This window comes from Anabrus simplex, chromosome 4 (assembly GCF_040414725.1).
Source record: "Anabrus simplex isolate iqAnaSimp1 chromosome 4, ASM4041472v1, whole genome shotgun sequence".
NCBI lineage: Eukaryota > Metazoa > Arthropoda > Insecta > Orthoptera > Tettigoniidae > Anabrus > Anabrus simplex.
Genome location: NC_090268.1, coordinates 377,805,546 through 377,828,541, shown reverse-complemented (window position 1 = coordinate 377,828,541; position 22,996 = coordinate 377,805,546). Strand labels below are relative to the sequence as shown.

The 22,996-nt window shown below is 37.8% G+C and overlaps 1 protein-coding gene across 1 annotated transcript in view; it reads left to right on the top strand.

Moving 5' to 3' along the window:
• The window catches only part of stol (stolid), a 1,115,479-nt gene that overhangs the window by 912,069 nt on the left and 180,414 nt on the right, over positions 1-22,996 (top strand). Inside the window, exons 15-18 of the mRNA XM_067146569.2 lie at positions 8,857-8,928; positions 17,652-17,793; positions 21,566-21,611; positions 22,387-22,565. Of these exons, the coding sequence (XP_067002670.2) occupies positions 8,857-8,928; positions 17,652-17,793; positions 21,566-21,611; positions 22,387-22,565 (439 nt within the window). The remainder of the gene's footprint in view (positions 1-8,856; positions 8,929-17,651; positions 17,794-21,565; positions 21,612-22,386; positions 22,566-22,996) is intronic.

The following is a 22,996-nucleotide window of genomic DNA, read 5'->3' as shown; positions in this document are numbered from 1 at the left end:
ACCGGTATCCTGATTAAAGGCATTCAACCACTTTTTCACCGTTTTCCACCCTTCCTATTGGGATTTTCTGAAAACAAAAATATATGTGTTTCTTTATTTTTAAAGGAGATTCTAAATATCAGTTTTTACATCTATAAACTTTAAAAGTTTTGAGATATAGATACACTCATTTTAAATTTTAGCCCCCTTTTCACCTTCCCACTAATTGGATTTTCCAAAAACAAAAAAAATACATGTTTCTTTATTTTTAAAAAAGATCAAAAGTACTAATTTTCAGGTCTGTAATATCTTCAGTTTCTGAGATATAAGTACCGGTATCCTGATTAAAGGCATTCAACCACTTTTTCACCCTTTTCTCCCCTCCTATTGGGATTTTCCAAAAACAAAAGAAATACGTGTTTCCTTATTTTTAAAGAAGATTCTAAATACCACTTTTTACATCTGTAAACTTTTAAAGTTTTGAGGTATAGATACACTCATTTTAAAATTTCACCCCCCTTTTTACCCCCTTAGCGACGGAATATCCAAAAATTCTCTCTTAGCGAGCACCTACATCTTAATATGAATGTATCCCCAAAATGTCATTTCTTTATGTCCAGTAGTTTTGGCTCGGCAATGATGAATCAGTCAGTCAGACAGGACAAGTTATTTTATATATATAGACTAGCAAGATACCCGTGCTTCGCTACGGTATTATACTGAAATTTATAATTGAATGCTTATTGTGTTATATATAATCAGCCGAAATTCGCGATCTGACTGGTTTTCTGAGAGAATCCGCCAAATTTCGCGATCTGACTCGTTTTCTAATAGATTATGGCAAGTTTCCTCCCATTTTTCAATCTTTCTTTCCAGGAATCGATTTCGTACTTCCCGGGCTAGGTCCAGGTATTCCACCCGGTCAGTTGGGTCCCTAAATCTTAGCCATCTTTTCCTATAGGCCTAAGCATTTTTAATATGGATCAAATCCTTGAGGAGATCTGGCGCGGTTTCGTCTTGGGTGCCTTGGCGGTACTGAACCCACAGCCGGACTGCATTCTTAGTCATTACCCGTCCAGGACCCGTTTCCAGTACGGTCCGCACATTTGGCGATGGTCCAGAACATTATTATTATTATTATTATTATTATTATTATTATTATTATTATTATTATTATTATTATTATTATTATTATTATTATTATTATTATTATTATTATTATTATTATAGATGTTCTGGACCCCATAGCAAGATGCAAGACCGCTACTTGGCGGTAAATTACATCTGCTGCCATTGTCAATGTTGACATTGTGACCAGCACCATTATCGCGCGTAGGCAAGTGTGCGGGATTTCTGGCAATATGAATGACATACTTCCGTGTATTACTGACCTTATTATAGAGGTGAACAATTGGACGGTCAATCTCATTCCTATCGTTTATTTCAAAGGTGTTTAAATTTTTATTTATATGCTAGGAGAATCTACTGTAATCTAAGAACGTTCTCCGAAGAAAAAGATGGCTCTTGAAAATGAACCCAGGAAAGACTAAAAATAATCGGTTTATGATCAGAATAAGTACATAGAAAATCTACAGCCTGTTTCCAGTCATTCAACAGGGTCAGGAATGGAATGAATAAAGCCCCCATCTAGCGGCGACAATTGGAATTGTGCCGGCTGCCGAAGCCTGTCGCACTCCTCTGGGGCAATGGATAATGTATGACAAATGAAATGAAATGATATTGGACAGTGTGCTGGAATGAATGATGACAGGAAAAACCGGAGTATCCGGAGAAAATCTGTCTCACCTCCATTTTGTCCAGCACGAATGACACATGGAGTGACCGGGATTTGAACCACGGAACCGAGCTGTGAGAGGCCAGCGGGCTGCCACCTGAACAACGAGGCTCCTTATAAGTACATTATGAACAGTAAAATCAACTGGACTCACCTCCTTTTACACCCCACCATCGTCAAGTTTATTTACCCCCCCCCCCCCCCACAAAAAATTAAAAGAAGGCATGTTTCTTTATGTTTAAAGGAGATTCCAAACACCAATGTTCACGTCTATTACCTTCAGCTTTGGGGTATAAGTATCCCCATAAAAATAATTCACTTTATTTCACTCCTTTTCACACTCCTCCCCCCCACCCCCCACCCAAAGTGAATTTTCTGGCAAAAAACTTGTTTCTTTAATAGTAAAGGATCTTCTAAATACCAGTTATCATGACTCTAACTTTTTCAGTTTTTGATTTCTGTGTGCTCATGAAAGGAATTCAACTCCATTTTACTCCCACCTCCCAAGATAATTTCCCCCCAGAACACGTTTTTCTTTGTTTTTAAAGGAGATACAAATACCAATTTTCATGTCTGTAAAAACTTTAGTTTTTATTAGATGAAAGTATTCTCACACAATTAAGTCAATTAATTTTTCAATTCTTTCACCTCCCCCCCCCCCCACTTCATTGGATTTTCCGAGAATGTGTTGCTTTACTTTTAAAGCAGATTCCAAATACTAACATCTTCATTCTTGAGATATCAGTAGCCTAATTAAAATAATTCAACACCATTTTCAGACACTTCCACCCAAATGGTATTTTGGAAAACTAAAAATACACATTTCTTGATTTTTAATAGAGATAAAAAGTACCATTTTTCACTTCTGTAACATGTTAAGTTTTTTGAGATATACTGTACAAATTCTCATTTTAAAATTTCACCCCCTTTTTAGTTCCCCTTAAGTGGAGTTTCCAAAAACAAATCACCTATGTTTCTTTACATTTACAGGAGATTCCAAATACCACATTTTATGTCTCTAACATTTTACGTTTCTCAGGTATTCTGTAGATATAATCTTTCAAAAAATTCACCCCAATTTGTCACTCCTGCTTAACCGCCATTAATTGGATTTTCCAAAAACAAAAAGAACATGTGTTTCTTTATTTTTAAAGAAGATCCCATATACAAATTTTCAGTTCTGTAATATCTTCAGTTTCTGAGATATATGTATCCTCATTAAAGGCATTCAACCCATTATTCACCCTTTTACACGCCTCCTATTGGGATTTACAGAACACAAAATAATACGTGTTCCTTTATTTTTGAAGGAGATTGTAAATACCAATTTTTACATGTGCAGACTTTTAAAGTTTTGAGATATAGATACAGATATTTTAAAAATTCACCTCCTTTTCACCCCCATTAATTGGATTTTCCAAAAACAAAAAATATGTTTCTTTATTTTTAAAGGAGATCCCAAACACCAATTTACAGGTCTGTAATATCTTCAGTTTCTGAGATATGAGTACCGGTATCCTCATTAAAGGCATTCATCCCGTTTTCACCCCTTTTCATCCCTCCTATTGGGATTTTCCAAAAACAAAAAATTACATGTTTCTTTATTTTTAATGAAAATACTAAATACCAATTTTTACATCTGTAAACTTTCAAAATTTTGAGATATAGATGCACTCATTTTAAAAATTCACCCCCCTTTTCATCCTCCCATTAATTGGATTTTCCAAAAACAAAAAATACGTGTTTCTTTATTTTTAAAAGAGATCAAAAGTACAAATTTTCAGGTCTGTAATATGTTCATTTTCTGAGATATGAGTACCGGTATCCTGATTAAAGGCATTCAACCACTTTTTCACCCTTTTTCACCCCTCCTATTTGGATTTTCTGAAAACAAAAAAATACGTATTTCCTTATTTTTAAAGAAGATTCTAAATGCCAATTTTTACATCTGTAAGCTTTTAAAGTTTTGAGATTTACATACACTCATTTTAAAATTTCACCCCCCTTTTCACCCCCTTAGCGACGGAATATCCAAAAATCCTCTCTTAGCGAGCACCTACATGTTAATATGAATGTATCCCCAAAATTTCATTTCTGTATGTCCAGTAGTTTTGGCTCGGCGATGATGAATCAGTCAGGACAAGTTACTTTATATAACTTATATAGATTGTTTCTTCCACTTTCCTCTATGATACTTCCCAGGTAATTGAAACTCTAAGCTGTTCTCCTCCAAGCTTTATCCCCCTCATAGGTCTCTCCTTCTTTCTAGTTGTGATCACAATCTCGCTCTTTTTGGCATTAAATTTCCTTCTATATTGTTCCACCACATCTTCCCGTGCACCTGACTGTTCCATGATATCCTCTAACTTTTCTCCCCAGATTAACAAGTCATCTGCAAACATAATCACTTTCAGTTTTCTTCCCCAATTTTCCTTGCCACTTTTGTCATCAACTCATCCATTACTACAATGAAGAGCATTTCCTTGTCGTAATCCACTTTTTGCTCAAACCAGTCTCTCTCTCTCCTATTTTCACACAACTTACACTCCCATAGTACATCTCCCTCACTCTTTCTTTAGTCTACTTCTTGGTACTTTTTTCTGTAAGGCTTCCCATACCTTGCATCTACACACACACACACGCGCGCGCGCGCGCGCACGCACGCACGCTTGCACGTACGCACACAATCATTTGCTTTCTCAAAGTCCAATAAGGCCATCAGTATATCTTTACCCCACTCATAATGATGCTATTGAAGTTGTCTTACTGCAAATATAAGGTGTAAAGTGGACCTTCCCGATCTGAAGCCATACTGCTCTTCTCTTAACTTTTCTTCCACCCTCTTTCTGATTCTTTTCTCCAGAATCTTCTCAAACACCACACCTTTATACAGTGACATATCATAGTGACTCCCCTGTATTTTTTTAAATCTTTCCTATTCCCCTTCTCGAAGATAGTTATGATTATACTCTTCTTTAGGGTTCTTCTTCTCCTTCGTTACTACTTTCAACACATGATAAAGCCACTGTTTCTCTACCTCTCCTGCTGCCTTCACCATCTCAATACTCACTTCATCTAAACCTGAGACTTTCCCTCTTATCATCTTGTCCAATGCTACCTCCACTTCTCTCCATGTTAAGTATTTTTTTCTTTTTTCAGGTTTCTTCCTTCCTCCATGCTTATACTTTCCTCCTCAGTGCATCCTTCTGGTTTTAGTAAATCTTCAGAATACTCCTTCCACATTTCTTTGAGTTTCTCTTTTCCTACACTTCATTTCCATTTTTCGTGCCTTTCCTGTTACTCTTGACCATTCCATACAGTACTTTTTTATTTCCTTTTGCTATCTTCTTCCATTATGTTTGTTCAATTTTTCCATCCAATTTTTTCTTCTCTTCTGATACAATCTTTTTAGCTTCCTACTTTTTGGTCTTATATTCTTGTCTTGTCTCCATTGTCCTCCAATGAAGTCTTTATTCTTCTCCCCAACTGCCACTTTGACTCTGTCATTCCACTGTGGGATCTCCTTGCTTCATTTCCTGGTACTAGTTCTCCCTCAAACTTCTTCTGCAGCTTTTACTAATGTCTTCTTGAACCTTTCCCAGTCCTCCTCTCCTGCTTTTGTTTCATCTATTGCTAAGTTCAATCTTATTTTTTCCTGGTATTCTTCCTTGGTTTTCTTCTTCTTCAGTTTCCATATTTTGATCCATCTTTCTTGATTCTCTGTCCTCTTTCTCTCCCTCATTGACCTCTGTTTCATTACCAGTAATATGTGGTCACTATCTAGGGTCTCTGATGGTATTGCCCTTACATTTGTAACATTTCCCTTCATTTCACAATTGTAGAGCATGTAATCTGCAATGGATTTCCTAGACCAGTCACTGCTGTACCAGGTTACCTTATGGTTGTTTTTTTTTTCTTCTTGAGCCATGAGTTCCCAGCCATTGTCCAATTTCTCTTGCACAAATCCAGTAGTTTCTTCCCCTCTTTATTTTCATTGTTCCCTTCCTTCTGCTCCAGGTACATTGTTATATCCCTTCCTTTCTGTACCTATATGGACATTCAAGTCTCCCATTACTATGTTGTTTTGGCCATTCAACTGTCTCTCCAATTCTTCCTCAAAGTCATATTTATCCTGTTGTGTGCAGCCTACTTGTGGAGCATACACTTGTACTATTTGCCAGCTTTTTCCTTAAACTATTATTTTGACTTTCATCAACCTGTCACTTATCCCCTTTACTTCCTCTTTCAATCCATTTCTCACTACCACACCTACTCCTACTCCATTTTTCTTTCCTTCATCATTTACTATCCAGTACAACTAAGAAAACCATCCTGCAGCTCTCTCTTACCTTCCCCCCTCCATTTACTCTCTGCCAGCACTAATACATCCAGTTCTCTTCTTCCATCATGTCTTAACCTCTTCTACTTTTCTAGTCAGTGTTTGCATGTTCATTGTACCAATTTGTAATCCTATTTCCTGCCAGGGTCATAATCTGCTTCATCCATCTGTCTTATCGTTCCTTGTTTCCTTGAAAGTGTGTTAGGATAATTACCATAATTACTCGCGTATTAGTTCCCAGCCATCGTCCAATTTCTCTTGCACAAATCCAGTAGTTTCTTCCCCTCTTTATTTTCATTTTTCCCTTCCTTCTGCTCCAGGTACATTGTTATATCCCTTCCTTTCTGTGCCAAAAAGAAGTAAAGGGGGGTCCAATATGTGATAACCTAAAATTTTATGCAGTGAAGAGCTATAAATTGTACATATTAACATTCTACATTATTCTTTAACAAACCTATGAATGTATTTGAGTTATACTGGGTATTTTCATTGGAAGGCAGTATTTCTAAATGTAAAAGGTCAAGAAATGGTGAACACAACTTATAGACGTACATATAAAGTAAATATAATCTGTTTTAGTTACTCATATCACGTTATTCGTTTCATCTCATTAATTCCTCTGATGAGGTCGACGTCAGGAAGGGCATACGGTTGTAAAAGCTCACTACGAAGATTCGTCTCACTTCATATTCAACCCCATAGAGAATAGGGATAAGGGTATCGTATTATCATATTATGCAATATTGATAAAAAATAACTCTATGGCCAGTTATTTGTCTTTGTCAGTTGAGCAGTAGGCCTACCACACAGTAAAGCTGATCACTGCTTTCATTTTAATTGTTTTGCGCTGCCAACTTCCCTGCTACCAGTGTGTTGTCATTCCAAGTGATGTCATCTTCACTGCCATTTCATCAACCATGCACTGCAATCGAGACCAAGAGCATTCGAGGTCCGTCTTTTTGAACCTTTTAAAAATAGTTTTGTTCCCAACTATAGAGTCCAAACTGTGTGAAGCTATTCCCAAATGGTTTCTGGAGATGGTCTCTGATATTTCCAGCTGGCCACTCCTTCTGAACAAAGCCGTGTTGTCGAAAGCGTACCAAACCACTAGCTGATAACTAGCATATGTTACGAGTTCTATTTCCGAGTGTAATACAAAGTGACTGGAAGCATTCTTTTGATAACTGAGGCTGTTGAAAGCCAGACCCTTATTTTTTAAGTATATTTCTTGCCTCTTCTCTACATTTATCACATCAGAATTTACCTAAAGGGCTGTAAATGGGATAAGAGAGATTGCATTGTTTAGTTTAGGTATGGTATCGCCCAGATAGTGCCAAAAGTTCCACAATGGAAAGAATAAAATTATATAACAGGAAAGTTTGCCACAGGTGTGGCGGTAATGCATTTTATTATCATAATGTTTAATTTTGTATGTTCCTTGTCTCCCATTTTTTATTAACGCATACCCTAGTATGTTTTGTTTGGCATCTCTGAAAATCGTTTAAAGTAAGTGGGGACATAAAAAATCAATATTATTATTATTTGTTAGGTACGTTGGTGAGTAAAACAATTGTGATTGGATTGTTTTTATCACATTTTAAACCTACTCCTCTCCCAAGAAACCGTATATTGGCCCGAGCTACGAGATATTTTACGATCACTTTGTTATATTAATAGGCCTAGCAACAACTGTGAATATTTCTTAACTAAAGTAAACTCGATTCCTCATCCCGAGGTGGTGCAGCTCTTTTTTTAAACAGGCCCCCAGTGGAAGGGAGTTGCATGTACCATTTTTTACTGCAAATCAACTTTCCTGTCATTCATAAATCTCTGGCAATGCAGTACCGGGAATCGAACTCAGGCTCCCGAGAATGGCAGCTAATTGTGCTAACCATTACGCTGGCGGACATTCTTAATTAAAAAACACAGACATATATACGTGACTGATGCATGCTTACAATACGCGGGTCGGACACGAAACTACCTATTTGTGCGACGTCATCAGAGCTGCAGTAGGCCTACACTACGGAGGCTGACATTTCTTAACTACAAAACACAGATGTACCGCATGACTTTGATGCGTGTTTTCTTTGCGTGGGTCATACGGATGAAACTATTCACAAATTTGTGTGATATCATCAGAGCTGCATAAGACTTGTAGCTGTTTCGAAGTGGAATCGGTGTTCTTCTTTGATGAATTACATTGGGGTTCTTGTAGGAGAGACTTTTTCTTTTTCTTTTTCTTCATCTCGAAAAGCCAAGGGGTTCTAATACACGAGTAAATATGGCATGTGCAGTAAATATTGTCTTATAGAAAGCAGGTTATTGACAGAGAGTGGATCCCTATTAGCAGCCTTTATTTCACTACGATCAGATGTAAACCATGGCTCAATCAAATACTAAAACAAATATTTCACATAATTTTAAAGAATAGAAAACTTAGCATTCAATACCATATGAAACAAACATCAAGTCTACTGTTGTCAGCAGAGTGAAACATCAAGGTATAAAAGTCTCATCTCTAGCTATTATTTAAACAATTACTTATATTTTCTTTAATTGTAACATTCCAGACATCCTTTCAGGTAATTATTCTTATCATTTATCAGTTCTACCTGTAGTTGCAGTAAGTTCTGTTTTATGGCTTCCTTTTTGACTTATTAAAAGAAAATAGGAGCCATAAATGAAAGTAATATGTGTTAAGAGATAATGGTTAAAGGCTTTCTGTTTACTCTTTGTGCAGCTGAGGCATGACATGATAGATCAAAAGGAGGGCGAAACGGAGCTTAGTGTCAAGATCCACTACGATGATATGGTGAGTAATTAAACACATGCAATGGTCATTATCTTTTAGCAATTAGACATTTAAGTACACATCATCTGATTAAAGAGAATATAGAATGGAAGTAGTGACTTTTATGCTTCAGTATCAAAAAAGTTTATGCTTCTCCTCTGTGGGTAGTGTTAGTTTGTTGTTATTCTGAATGTTCCACTGCAGACCAGAAAGGGCAGCATTTCAATTGAAGTTGTTGCACCAGTGAGGAAATATTAGCGTCATGTTCTGAAAAGTGTAGTGTTGCCCATGATAACAAGTGGCACACTATCAGCATAATATGGATTCTGTCTGCCTCCGTAGTGTAATGGTTAGCACTATTAGCTGCCGTCTTTGGAGGCCTGGGTTCGATTCCCAGTACCACCAGAAATTTAAGCATGGCAGGAGGGCTGGTATGTGGTACATGCAGCTCACTTTCATTGGGGATGTGCCTGAAAACAGCTGCACCACCTCAGGATTATGTGGATTCTGAGGGATGAAGCATCCTTGATCTGTTAAACTACTGGTACATTAAGTTCTTCTTCTCGATTGAATGGTGTTACTGAGCAAATTGACTGCACAGTTCAGGTCACATAGCTGTTAGCTTATATTGGGATGATGATGGAATCAAATCCTACTATTGATAGCCCTGAAGAAATTTTTCCTTGGTTTCTCATTTTCACACCAGGAAAATGTTGGGGCTGTTCCTTAATAATAAGCCCACAATTGCTATGAAGGTTATGCCGAAAGTTTTTAGCAGCGAGTAAACCGTAATTCTGAGGACAATGGGATTATTTTCATTTGAAAGAGCTATGTTTTTCAACCTTGGAACATGTGCACGCAACCCCTCCTAGTGGTAGTTCCTCCACAGCGAGGGAAGAAATCACAGGCAGTGCTGAGTCAGACATGGTGCAAGATGGATCTGTCGCGCCGCAATTTTCGAGCAATGATTTTTTATGATTATAAAAAGAAATTAAGTGCCGAAGAATGCCATTCTTCTTTTCTGCGCATTTTTGGTGAGGCTGCCCCTTCTAGAGCCACAGTTGGAAATTGGTTTCACGAGTTTTCAAGGGGTCGGCAATCAATTGAAGATGAACCTCGTCCCGGTCACCCAGCAACAGCTGTGACTCAAGAAAACATTGATGCTGTGAGGAAAATGATCGAAGCAGATCCACATCTTACATTTTGTGACATTGAAGGGACCTTAAATATTGGGTCAAGAGCAGCGCAGACCATCATTCATGATTATTTAGGCCTTACCAAGAGATGTGCCCGTTGTGTGCCACATTCCCTGACAGAAAGCCAAAAGGAGGAGAGAATGGACTGGCGTCATTTCATGCTAGAAAAATTCAATGAAGGGCAGTCCGAAGACAATATCGCCACAGGTGATGAAACATGGGTCTACCATTATGACCCTGAAATGAAGACACAGTCTTCTGTGTGGTGCTTTCCAGGAGAAGAAACATCCACAAAAGTTCGACGAAGTCGGAGTTCCGGAAAGAAGATGGTGGCAACATTTTTTACGAAAATGGGGCATCTCACCTCTGTGACCTTGGACACACATTGTACAGTCAATGTTGAATGGTATGTGAATGACTGTCTTCCCGAAGTCCTCGCCACTTGGAGGTCACACCACCCAAAGTCCAAGAGTGGGCACCTTCTGCTGCATCACGGCAATGCATCTGCACACAGGGCTGCCAGAACAATGGACTTTTTGGAAAGGGAAAAGTGCAAGTGTTACCTTATCCCCCCTATTCACCTGATCTGGCCTCATGTGACTTCCGTCTGTTCCCTAAGACCAAGAAAAAAATATGTGGGCAGCATTTTTTGTCAGATGAAGAGGCCATTGCAGCGTACGAGAGTGCACTAAGTGACATCCCGAAAGAAGCTTGGACTGAAACGTTTTCTAAGTGGTTTCAGAGAATGGAAAAATGTATACATGCTAATGGAGAGTATTTTGAAAAGTGGTAATTGTTGTTTCACAAATAAAAATTGTTTCTCACACTCTGCTAAAAACTTTCAGCATAGCCCTCGTACCTTCCCCATCCTAGCCTTTCCCCATCCTTTAGTCACTGAAATCCTTCAGTGTGTTGGTATGATATTAAATAACTAATAGAAATAGACAAAATAGATTGTGTTGTTTTATGTAGGTATCTAATGTATAGATTGATTGACTTCATGTTAATAGCCAAACTACTTTGAATTGAGTAGAGGTACATCAGCCACCTTGGTAAAGAATAATGCAATGTAGGCGTATTTAAAAAGTTTAGAAACCTGTACTTCAAGAAAACAATAAAACAGTCCAACCTAGAAAAAGAACTTAACCCTACATGGGCAGAAGTGTTTTATATCTGTACACAGACCGAAAATATGGCAAATTAAAACTCATCCAGAATTATAGAACACTAGTTATAAACATGAATATATATGTAATTTTAATGACTTAGCTTGAATATTGGATGTACTTCGTTGCAAAAGTGCGTAGGATATTTTTGAATTTTTTGTGGCAGTATGTTAGCTTATCCTGAACGCTGAAAGGCATAACAGTCTATAATGATAATGTATGTTAGCTTATAAAAGGCATAGGAGTCATTCCACAAATAAATGGTCAATGATCATGCCAATCAAAATCCTTATATCAGATAGTCTTGGAGATGACTAATCTTTGATTCTGCACCTTCTAGTTGGAGGTGTTACCTGTTTTTCCCGTTTGTTTCCCTCAATTACTGTTTCCTGGTGAATTATGTCAAAAATTTCTGTATCAAAAAATAGTGAAAGGTACTCTATAGGCTTGGTTGCCATGTAAGAATATGAAGGTAAAATTGGTCCTTGTTTAACGTTATATTGTATATCAGAATGGTACTTGAAGGTCCGGGGTCTGAGTTACTCACATCAGTCCATTCATCAGCTGTTTCATTCTCCAGGGCACTTGAGTCACTCTTGCACTAAGAAGACTCACTACGGAAGAAGTCCGATAGTCCGGCACGATCGGGACCGGCCCGGTGCCGGATTACTGAAAATGCCAGACTATCAGGCGGTACCTCTTACTACGATATAGGTTAAGGCGTACAGTCAAAACAGCTGTAACACGGTTTTGCAGTAAAATATTGATCAGCAAAATCATTAGTTTAATAACACACTCCTCTTTTCAATTGTGTTGTTTCTTATTGCATAATAATGCCGAAGTTCATCGATGTTTTTATCTGTAAGTCTTCCTTTACCATTTAGAGTCTTTCCATCTACAACTTCTCTTTTCCCTTCTGTCCGCTTCAATTTTTGAAGGCATGTTCCCATCCGTTTTTGAACGTGGCCCATACATTCAATTTTTGAAATCTGTTTTTTTTTTTTTTAATCATATGGCTGGCTTTCCAGTACTCAGTGTAGCACACAGCCTTCCAGACTGAATATTTCCAGAGATAGAGATATATAAGTAAGTCAATGCATAACAACTGGATTGTATCAGATACATTTGCACTATTAACTTTGAAATAATAAAAAATACACTTCCAATTGTTTTGACAAATAATGCATAAAATTGTTCAGGAGAGATCATTATTAAGAGATAATAACATTAAATATCCTGGAATGGTGCCGGACCATCAGGTGTTCCGGACTGTTGGATGCCGGACTAATGGAATTCTACTGTACTTGAATTTCCATCTTCGGAATCTTCAAATGAAAAATCACTTTCATCTACATCTGTAAAGTCCAAAATTGAAGCAATCTCTTGCTCACTGACTCTCTTCTTACTAAACATGTCGGAAAATAACTTTATAAATCACAAAGTGTCGGTCTCTAAACTCACAACGCACAGTTGACAGAACACGATAGCCATCAGCTTATAAAATGCTAGCAGGGAGATAATGAAACTCTATTCAAGGATTCAGCATATGCCTGAATCCAGAAAATCACTGATAACCTGTTGTGTGAGACTAGTTCATCAAGGTGGTGACTCACTGAAGTTCTGAGGCAGCATTACATGGAATTACCTTACACTTCTTGTGGTTGTTCAGGGTACACTGATTGCTCCAAAGTACAGGGAAGAATTTCTCCTGCCAGCATATTATCAGCACTCTAGGGAAAACTTCATCGTGATGGACGATAATTCGTGTGTTCATTGTGCACTGTTAAGACCTTCCTTCATAAAGCTGATATCCTCCCCAATGGAGTGGCGTCGCAATTCCCCAGACATGAGCCCGATGTAATCAAGCAGTTATGGTTACATTGCACAAATAAAATAACAATAATAATGTTATGAAATTTAAACACAATAAAAGAAAAGCTTAAGGTTCAACAAAAGCGTTGCAGCATAAAACATAAACAACAGGTTAGGAAAAATGACAACTACAGAATGGATGTGGAAAGCAGCATGGAACCCTGAGAGGTAAGGAACATAGCTTTTTGTGAAGAAAGAAATGTATAAGGTAATTGCCCTTGAATTATACACATTTATTTAAAGGAACAAATCAAAACACATAACAGAAAGGAACAAATAAAAATCTTAAAATAGAAAGATCTTTACAAGGAAATTTAGGATTTAGCTGCACCTGCAGACGTGCACAGTTCATTAAAAGAAATTTAATTACACAATTTGAATTCAAAGAAAATTATCCAACAATGCATGATGATAAAATGAGAGCTAATCCCAATAATAATACTTTATTAACGGTAATACCACAATCTACACAAAAGTAGGAATAAGACCAAACACAGAGGTACAGAAAACTTGCATCACTACCTAAAACACTTCAGGTAATGTGCGTAGATATTCGGTACTTGCGTAAGGTGACACAGAAATATGGGGATGCAAACCCGAGGGACATTACATTATAAGTTACAAAGTTAAGAAAAAGGGTATTGCCTCCAAAACAAGAGGTACAATCTCAGCTAAAAAGCTAAGTCATTTCAACGAATTTAGCAGTGCACATAAATCTTGAGGATAAACTCCTGCGCAAGAAAAATAAATTATTACATTTAAATGACGTTGAAAACTGAAATATAGGTAGAAACAATGCTTACCCTGAGAACAGGTTTTCCCATGAGAGAACCGAAGGAGCAACATGACCACTCACTACGATAGTCATATGATCAAAGACACAGATCCTACCTTGCTCCTACAGAAGGAACGGTGTAAGATTGAGAAACAGGAAATGGTGCAACCACCAAAGAGAACCAATCAGAAAACAGGATTTACCCTCGACTTTCACATTCACCAATTACATTAGCTCTTATTTTCTCCAATCAAAAGTCTCTTCGTTCTTGCTGATAATAAATGTTCCAGAAAAGTCTCAGTTTACGCAACAGCAAACGCACTTCCAGAACTGCACTTGTAGGTACACACTGTTTCACAAATTTTGACAACAACAAAAAAAGATATTAAAATTTACAGGTAAATGATAATTTTAAGAGTTCCTAAAACAGAATTCTTCCAAGTCCATAAGTCCAAACAAAATAAAATCTTATAAAACAACAACAAAAATTTAAACAATAAATTAAGAAATTTCAATCAATTCGCACTGCTGTCTTAACCCTTTGCCACTCCCCATTTAAAGGCAGACTCTGACAGAGTCCTTTAATTCCCAATAGGCACAGCAGCATAAATACCACCCTTTAAAAGAAAATAACTAGAAGTCAAACAAATAAAGATATAAATGTAATTTATTTTGCATTTTGTTCCTAGATGATTAGTGCATATAAATGTGTACTCAGCCTAATTTTGAATATTCACATTTTGCTCCTGATGGTATTCCAAAAAGCATCCCATCATGGACAGTGGTAGATGCACTGCTTACATTTGAATGTTGTTTGTTTGCCTCTCCAGAAGCTCATTTGTAAACACAAAGCACACACTTTGGCACGACCAGGTGTCTTCACAAGAGAATGAAATAATTTAGGGGATGGACAGCTGATGGGTAAACTTCTTTTCTTGCCTGTTTGTTTGCGGGACATGATGTTCCCAATCAGCTGTTGCACCAAGTTGCGCCGGAAGTTCAGCTTTCTGTTTCCATGAGCTGTGAGAGCTGGTCAGTTACTCATATCATAAAGAATGAAGGTAAAACAACGAATCCCATATAATTTAGAACTCCTACATATGCCCTTATTTCATCAGCATTAGTGTCTTGCCAGGTAGTATCAACATTGCCAGTTTTTCTCTAGCTCATAAATAAAATTCCGATCCCACAAATAATTAAAAAACATCTTTTTCTGAACTTCCGGAAGGTAAATCGTGATTTAAACCAGCATTGTTTTCCCATACTTCCAGTTCATCAAATCAAATATTGTGACTCTAGATATCACTCGTAACATTTCTTTGTAGCCCTGTCCCTCGATTTTCACACAATATTTGTTCACCCTGATGATTCTCAGAATCATTATCACTACTACATTCATCAGAATACAATTCTGAACCACAACTAGAAAGCTCACTATCTCCACTAACGTGTAACACATCTTAAATTTTGCATTCACTGATACCTTTTGACACAACTCCGCGATTAGACAACATAGTGGGAACTTGAACAAGAATAATCTATAACTGAAAGGCAATGTTTATAAAGTTGGTCTGCTTGAGAAATACACACAGGAAATGCTGTCAACAAGGTCCTGATAGCTTGCTGAGTCAAGGGAATACAGTGTGGTTTCACAAGACCCTTCAATATCTCTATATCTCAACACACTTCTAATGAACGCGAATGTAACGAGCGCTTTGGAGCATTCAGCACAGCAGGCAGGTGATAATAGTTGAGCTCTCTGGAGTGTTAGGGACAGTAAAGTGTTAATACTGCCACATGAAGCCACGGCATCCTGGTGGCAGCAAGTGTCACTCCGGTGGTGACGAGTGCTGCTCTGGGTTCTCTTCTCCCCTGACAGCTCGTACCCTCTGCTAGTAGCCATCCTGTTGTGACCGCACTTACCACGTTGCCAGAAGATGATCTCTCTGGAATGTTGAGAGGAGTGGACCTCAGGGTTCTCTTGGTCTGAATGGCTCATACCCTCGCTGATGACGTTGAAGTTGCTGTCTTCTTTGCCATCTCCACTTTCAGGGTGATCCTTGAAGCAATGCTCCCCATTGAGCATCAGCTGTCAGTGGATCTCGGTATCACAGAAGCTGTTGGCGATGGTGTAGGCAGCCTCTCACTATATGTTTTCCAGCATTGAGCCCCCTTATGCCTTGTGGTCTAGTTCTTCTACCACCATCATGAATTTCTACAGCATGCTATGTGATCTTCTTCAGCTGAATGTAGTAGGCAGCTGCCAGCTGGTGTTCATTGTACTGTAGTGTCCCTTGAGCACCCCGATGATCTCTTCATACACAGCACCTGGCTGGATGCTGTATAGCACTTCTGCTGCTGGTCCATGCAACGAGGCTTATGGCTCTCTCCTCCAATGTCCACTCGTGGTTTGCTACAGTCTCATACTGGGTCTAGAATATCATTCATGGTATGTTGCTGTCAAAGAAAAATCAAATATACAGCCTGAGTGGCTTGCACAGGTGCAGGAGGACCTAGCAGAAGTAGATGTCCAGGAAGAAGAGATATAGGACAGAACAACATTTAGAAAAAAGGGTTGCAGGAATGTTGGATGCAATGAAAAACCACTGACCAAGCCATGGAAATCTTAGTGGAAGAGCAAGAAAGGAGAAGCCAAAGACTTAAGGATCTTTGGTAAGAGTGCAAAGAGAAGGGCATTAGTCTGCATGATAGAAGGGCTGGTAGATTGTGTAAATATGGCCCACAGATGACTGTATCAATGAATAGATAGCAAAGCAAAGTCATCTCTGTACATACCATGAAGGCCCTTGGAGGGGTGGAAGGTAAAGGCTCCCACTATCCATAACCTCGGCACTTGATGGGGTAGAGTGGTTAGCTCTACGCCCGGCCACCTTTGCCCCCAGGAATTAACCTGGTACTCATTTTTTATGTAGGCTGAGTGAACCTCAGGGCCATGTGCACCTCCGGAAGTGGAAATCTTGTTTCTTAAATTTTACGACTTCCTGATGGGGATTCGAACCCACGTCCTTCCGGGAGAACCGAGCATGCCTTTAACGCCTCGGCCAGGCAGCCCCTCAATGAGTAGATAGATAAATAAATAAATAAATAAATAAATAAATAAATAAAATAAATAAATAAATAATAAATAAATAAATAAATGAATAATAGACACACCAAACAAGCTGGCTGTGTGGTGAGGGTCATGTAGCTGTGAGCTTGCATTCGGCAGATTGTGGGTTAAAATCCCACCATCAGCAGCCCTGAAGATGTTTTTCTTGGTTTCCCATTTTCACACCACTCAGATGCTGAGGCTGTACTTTAATTAAGACCATGGCCTCTGTCTTGCCAATCCTAGCCCTTTCCCATCCTTCCATTGTTGAAAGTCTTCAATATGTTAGTGGAACATTAAACCATTAGCAAAAACAAATCATTAGTCCATATGTTTGTAGTCCATGGATTTCTTTAGGTCCTACTCATATTCATCAATATAATAGCCTTGCTTTGTTTATTAATTCCCATTCTCAAACATTAAACTGAAGCTAGAAAGATACATGATTCTGCTCAAATAGCTTGATGTGTTTGAGATAGTGGAAAGTGATACCTTTTCTCTCATTTTATAGAGTTTAATATGAATAGTAATCATATATGATGCAAAATTTATATGCAGGAATACCATTGCTAATTAATTATCTCTTCCTTAGAAACTTCTACATTAAATATATCTTTACATTTCAGAAACGTGTAACAACCAGGCGGCACAAGTATTTTTATAATGCAATTGAGGGCACACCATTCTCATTGGGTCTTGCAATACCTGAAGGCTATGGTATGGAGGAGGTAACAGGGCAACAAGAGATAAAACTGAAGCCCATTAATGGTAAGTGGCCATTTATTTACTTTTTTTATGAATGTATTGAAGAGGGCACCATATATGGTAACTTAAGAGAAATAAGCAGAAAGAAAAGGTCATGATCGATCAGTCATTCTGAAAGAAACATGGTAGAACAGATGGGGATCACTTCTGTTTAGGTAAATTCAGAAAGCAAGTTCTACTGTTGTTTTCTTTAAATCATCAAACTGGAGATTAACTGGATCCTCAAAAAGCACTACTATAGAATGTGTAATTACAAGAAACTCCCCAAACTCAAGGCAGCACTATAAAGAAGTAATAGGTAAGGTGGTATATGAAGTAATTTTTAATCAAAAACATTATGTTCCCATGTAGAAACTATATTTCTTACTTTTCTCACTGAAGCTAAAATTGCTATTGACACTACTTTAGACTACTCTTTTTTTTTTTCATGAAATTGACATCTGTTGAAATCATGGGTTCAATGATTTGTCAATTTCTGTAAAAGGTTCAACCTGAGACACACTTTGATTAATGAAGCATGTCGATATCCTGTGAATGGTTCTAATATACAATTCATTGACATTTGAGTCTACAAATGAAATTTAATTTAAAAATTATTTTGTTAGTATTGTGACAGGATGTCAGGATCCTTGAAACTACAACGACTAATCAGAGAGGTAGCGTGTTTTACTATTGACTAAATTTATTCAACTACTATTTACAGTTACTGTATTTACAAGTTTACATGCGTCATGGTGTCATTCCCAGGGCAGTTCACTTCACAAAATCAAGACCGCCTTACCCCTTGCAAATACACTGGATCATAACCATCACCTAGGACTCACTGACTCTCCTCCAGCTTTGCTCTTTATATAGGCCCACGTAAGGTTCTCAAGAAAGTGCCTCACAGTTTCTGCTTCCAGATCATTCCGGGAACCATTCCATTGTTGGCCACTTCCAGCATCTTCTAAAGGAGCTTCCTTATCACATACCTCAACAATTTGCCAGGGGTATTGTTTTGCTCACTGCTGGCTCCATCCACCTTGTCACCTCTCGCTGGCATTGTAGCTTTCTGCTGGCTTTCCACATTCTCAGTCTACATTTCATTTCAGTACCACTGTTTCATCTAAATGAATGCCATTTTAATCTTGTGAATTTTAGTTGTAACTGCACTATAATTTTTTGTTTTTTTTTTTCTTTCTTAACCAATTTTGTTGTCAACTTTGTTAGTCCAGGCAACCTCTGTTATGGAGAAACCAGATCAACATTTATTCAGAATAAGTTTTCAATCTTTTGAATTCTGCATATGGGAGGCCAAGTGGCATCGTCACTAGCTTCTAACCAGTGGAGCTGCAGTTAGAATCTGAGCCAATGTATGTGAAATTTTTAAATGGAAAGTTATGTTTCTCTTTTTTTTTTTTCAGACTTCATGTAAAACCGGAGGTCCCATAGTTATGATCACAATATCAATAGTCACGTAAAACAATAAGCTTGCTTTGTTTTTTTATTTTTAAATTCTGTATATGTGAATCTTTCAAGGAAACCATGCCGTAAGTCATGAGTAGAGACGAGAATTATAGGCACTAAAAACAGTTGAAATAGGCAGGCAAAATAGGCATTTAAATAGGCAGTAATGTGTAAAATAGGCAACAAAACAGGCATGAAAAATTACTTACACTTTAATAACACACTCAGTTACTATAAAAGTAATTTACAAGCAATGTTTTAATGTTTTCCGGTAACAGTCTTGTTCTCCTCTCATGTATAATGTTTTTGTACTGAGAGAAAGATCTCTCAACATCACATGAAGTGATTAGACAAAACTTCAATGAAGTACTTCATCTGGTTTTATTTCGCTGACAGCGGCTGTCTTCCCAGAGGTCTGGTCAAAACTTCCCCTAACTTATTCCACAATCCTAAATGACTCCACCAGGGGCGTGCCACTCTTCTCCAACTTGGTGATTGCTCCCGGCAGCTTGTTGAATTTTGAAGATGCTCCCAATATTGCAGTGCATAGGTCTGAAGAAAATGGTTGTTGGTCGCTGCCCAAAGTGGATTGCTAAAAAGGCTGCGTTGATACTGATTTCTGTACTCGTATCAGATGCATCGCAGTATTTCTAAGTTGATATATGTGTATTTTTCTCATATTTGATCTGAAAAATAATAAAATTGACAAATTACATTGTTCCTATATCTTAAATTTCTACAGCTGGGCTAATTGGCAATAATGCTTAGTATATATCATGCATTGGTTTCATAATAAAAGGACTGTTAGAGATGATGTTTCTAGAAGTACAAAACTTCAAAATAGGAACAAGGGAATTAGTAATTTATGTGGAAATATGTCCTCAAGGATTTTCAGTTGTAATTTGGCAGTATCGTGTTGAGTTCACCGGACGAAAAATATAATAAAAAAGACGTGAAACAATACCGGAGTATGGTAGAGGAGAGATCCGTCCTTTCTGCTTGCCAAGGACACACCAAGCTGGCCGTAGCAGTATTCTTACTTATATAGAAGAATGAAAACGGTGGCACTATAAATCTCAGATTTGTGAACCTTTAATTTGTTTCTATTCGCCGGCTTTGGTCAGTCGGGTTAGCTGTCACAAAGACTATTTTCTGTTGCCTGCAACAGATCCTGCATCATGTGTGCCCACAAGGCCGCCACCCTCGTTGAAAATTAAAAACCGCATAATTTGAAATTGTCGTGACATGTATCCATAACCTTATTTTTGTCACAATTCAGCAAGACTACAGAGGGGATGCTAGAGGCTTGTTAACCTGGGAGCTTACGCCCCTCAGACTCTCTTTGCTTCCCCATCCCCTCCCCTGAAGCACAACGGTTACTAACCGGACCTCATCAATCCAGACCAACGGTCTTTTCGCTGGCCTGGTCTTGTAAAGATAGTCTTGGCAACCTTGTAAAACACGCTGAGCTACATTGGATCTGCAACCTGTGTTTCATGAAGGCTTAGCAGAAGTGTAATAGAATTTACAAGTTTTAAAAGGGAGTTTAAAAATTGCATTTCAGTTTTATACCTATATTTTCCCAGGAAACGAATCACAATTCAAAATGTATGTATGTTCAGTCCGTCAGCGATTCCGCTGGTGGGATCCTCAACAGCTCTGCCATCAGCTGTCATAGATGGCCTAGGCATCACTGAAGAGGCCTGCTATCGAAATGAGGAGTGAGGTAGTTTCCTGTTGCTTTCCTAACAATATTAAGTTTGTAAGGCTTAAGAGATCTTCCATTATCAGACCCTTCATGTCCATCCCCTAATTATTTCTCAAAAGATTGGACATCTTTCTTTCCCACTTATGATTTGTGTTAAGAGAGGATGGTTGCCTAAGTGTAGTGGTTCTTCAATGGGGAAAATGCCCTTGAAATCCACTGGGCAGCATCTGTACTCCATGTTTAGGCCAGTTGCAAAAGGCATCTGTTCCCATGTAAGGGACAGCCTAAAGAAAGCTAGGCAGTAGATATAAAATGCCCATAACATCAGGTGTAATGACGCTCAGGTTGAGGTATTTTATCATCATAACAACATGCAGTTGCCTCCTTTACGGAATGTGGTAGGGTTCTTAAAAGCTAATCTCATGCTACAGATGCACTTCCTTACCTTAACATTTAACCATGCTTACAATTTGATGGGAGTCATAATATTAGACAGAGGTGTCACTTTTCTTTCCATTACTGACTTGCTAATCATGGATTACTTACTTGAAAGTTTACTGTAGTCCATCATTGTTGTTACTTTTAGCAAATACATTCATTTCTATCTTTTCTATTTCACAGTCACAGAATATTTCAAGGGAACTAACTGGAGAGTTCATCCTGACTGGTAAGTATAGTTACACGTCATTAGAGAGTACTTGTTTTTTTTTTTTTTGCATTTTTTTAATGCATGACACACACAATATTTTGTCCCTAGGGACATGATAGGGTTAAGAACATTTTGACAATGTTCAGCAGACATGTTGAAGAAATTGATGGACTCTGTTTTACTTAAAATTTAGATGTACATAAGAGTGCAGGAGTGTTTAATGACCCATCAACAAACAAAGATCTTAAGAGATTCCAAAGAACCAGAATATTGCCTGAAAAAGTAGTTCTTTCATATGCCCATGACAATGATTTCTCACATTTAAGGACTTAATGTCATCTGGATAAAGTTTGCAACCATAAACCTGGAAGTTTGCACTTAACTAATAATACCATGAAACTGGTTACTCTGATAATTTTTTTATTATACTTTTTTCTATTAATTTTCATGTGGCACTAAAATACTGCTCCTTCGTATGCCACAGCATCAGGCAGGTACTCAATTGCCTTTGTGAGGCTGACAACTTCAAACCAAGGAATGTAAATTCTGTGTGAACCAGGAATGAAACTTAAGGCCTCCTGGTCTGTAGTTTACTTCTATAACACTATATAAAAAACAGTGATAAGTAAAATATTAAAATCTACAGAACCTTTGTGAAATGTTTTGGTAGAGACTTTAATGTGATCAATATCCATTAAGGTATTTTGAAATGATGTATTCTTTTACAAAATAATGTGCATTTTAATAAAATCTGATTTATACTAATAGTATACTGTATTTCTTTGTGTTGCAGGGTGTATTGTGAGTACAATTATGCCTCCGAAAATCGTTTCAAAACCCCTGAAGAGCAAGTCTTGCACTTCTTGGGGAGAACACACAAGCCTGGTTGGAAGTGGATGTCTATGAGACCAAGATCACCACAGCAGAAGGATTCAGGACACATGAAGAAAATGGAAAAGGATTCTTATTTCTGTAAGTGACATTTCCAAAGATCAATTGTAATTAACCTTATTGATATTCTAAGGAAACATCAAAGAATTTACAAAGGGAAAAATTAAGTGAGAGTCAAGTTTTGTAGCCTTGTGCATTACAAGTAAACCCTGTTTGTGTGAAATTCATTTCCATGCAAATTGATTGGAACATGGCAATTCCTTATTCCTTAACATTTATTATGTTAATAATATTATTGGCTTTACATCCCACTAACTACTTTTACAGTTTTCAGAGCATCTATTATGTCTTCCTTTCTGGTTTATAAGTTGCATTACACAATTTGGCATAGATACCACAAGCTTTGAGCACATATTTTTAAGTTCCTCAGACTACACTCCAAATAGATTATCTATCATGTGAATTTTTGTGGAACAGTCAAGTTTTATGAATCTCCTTTTGCAAATAGCCCT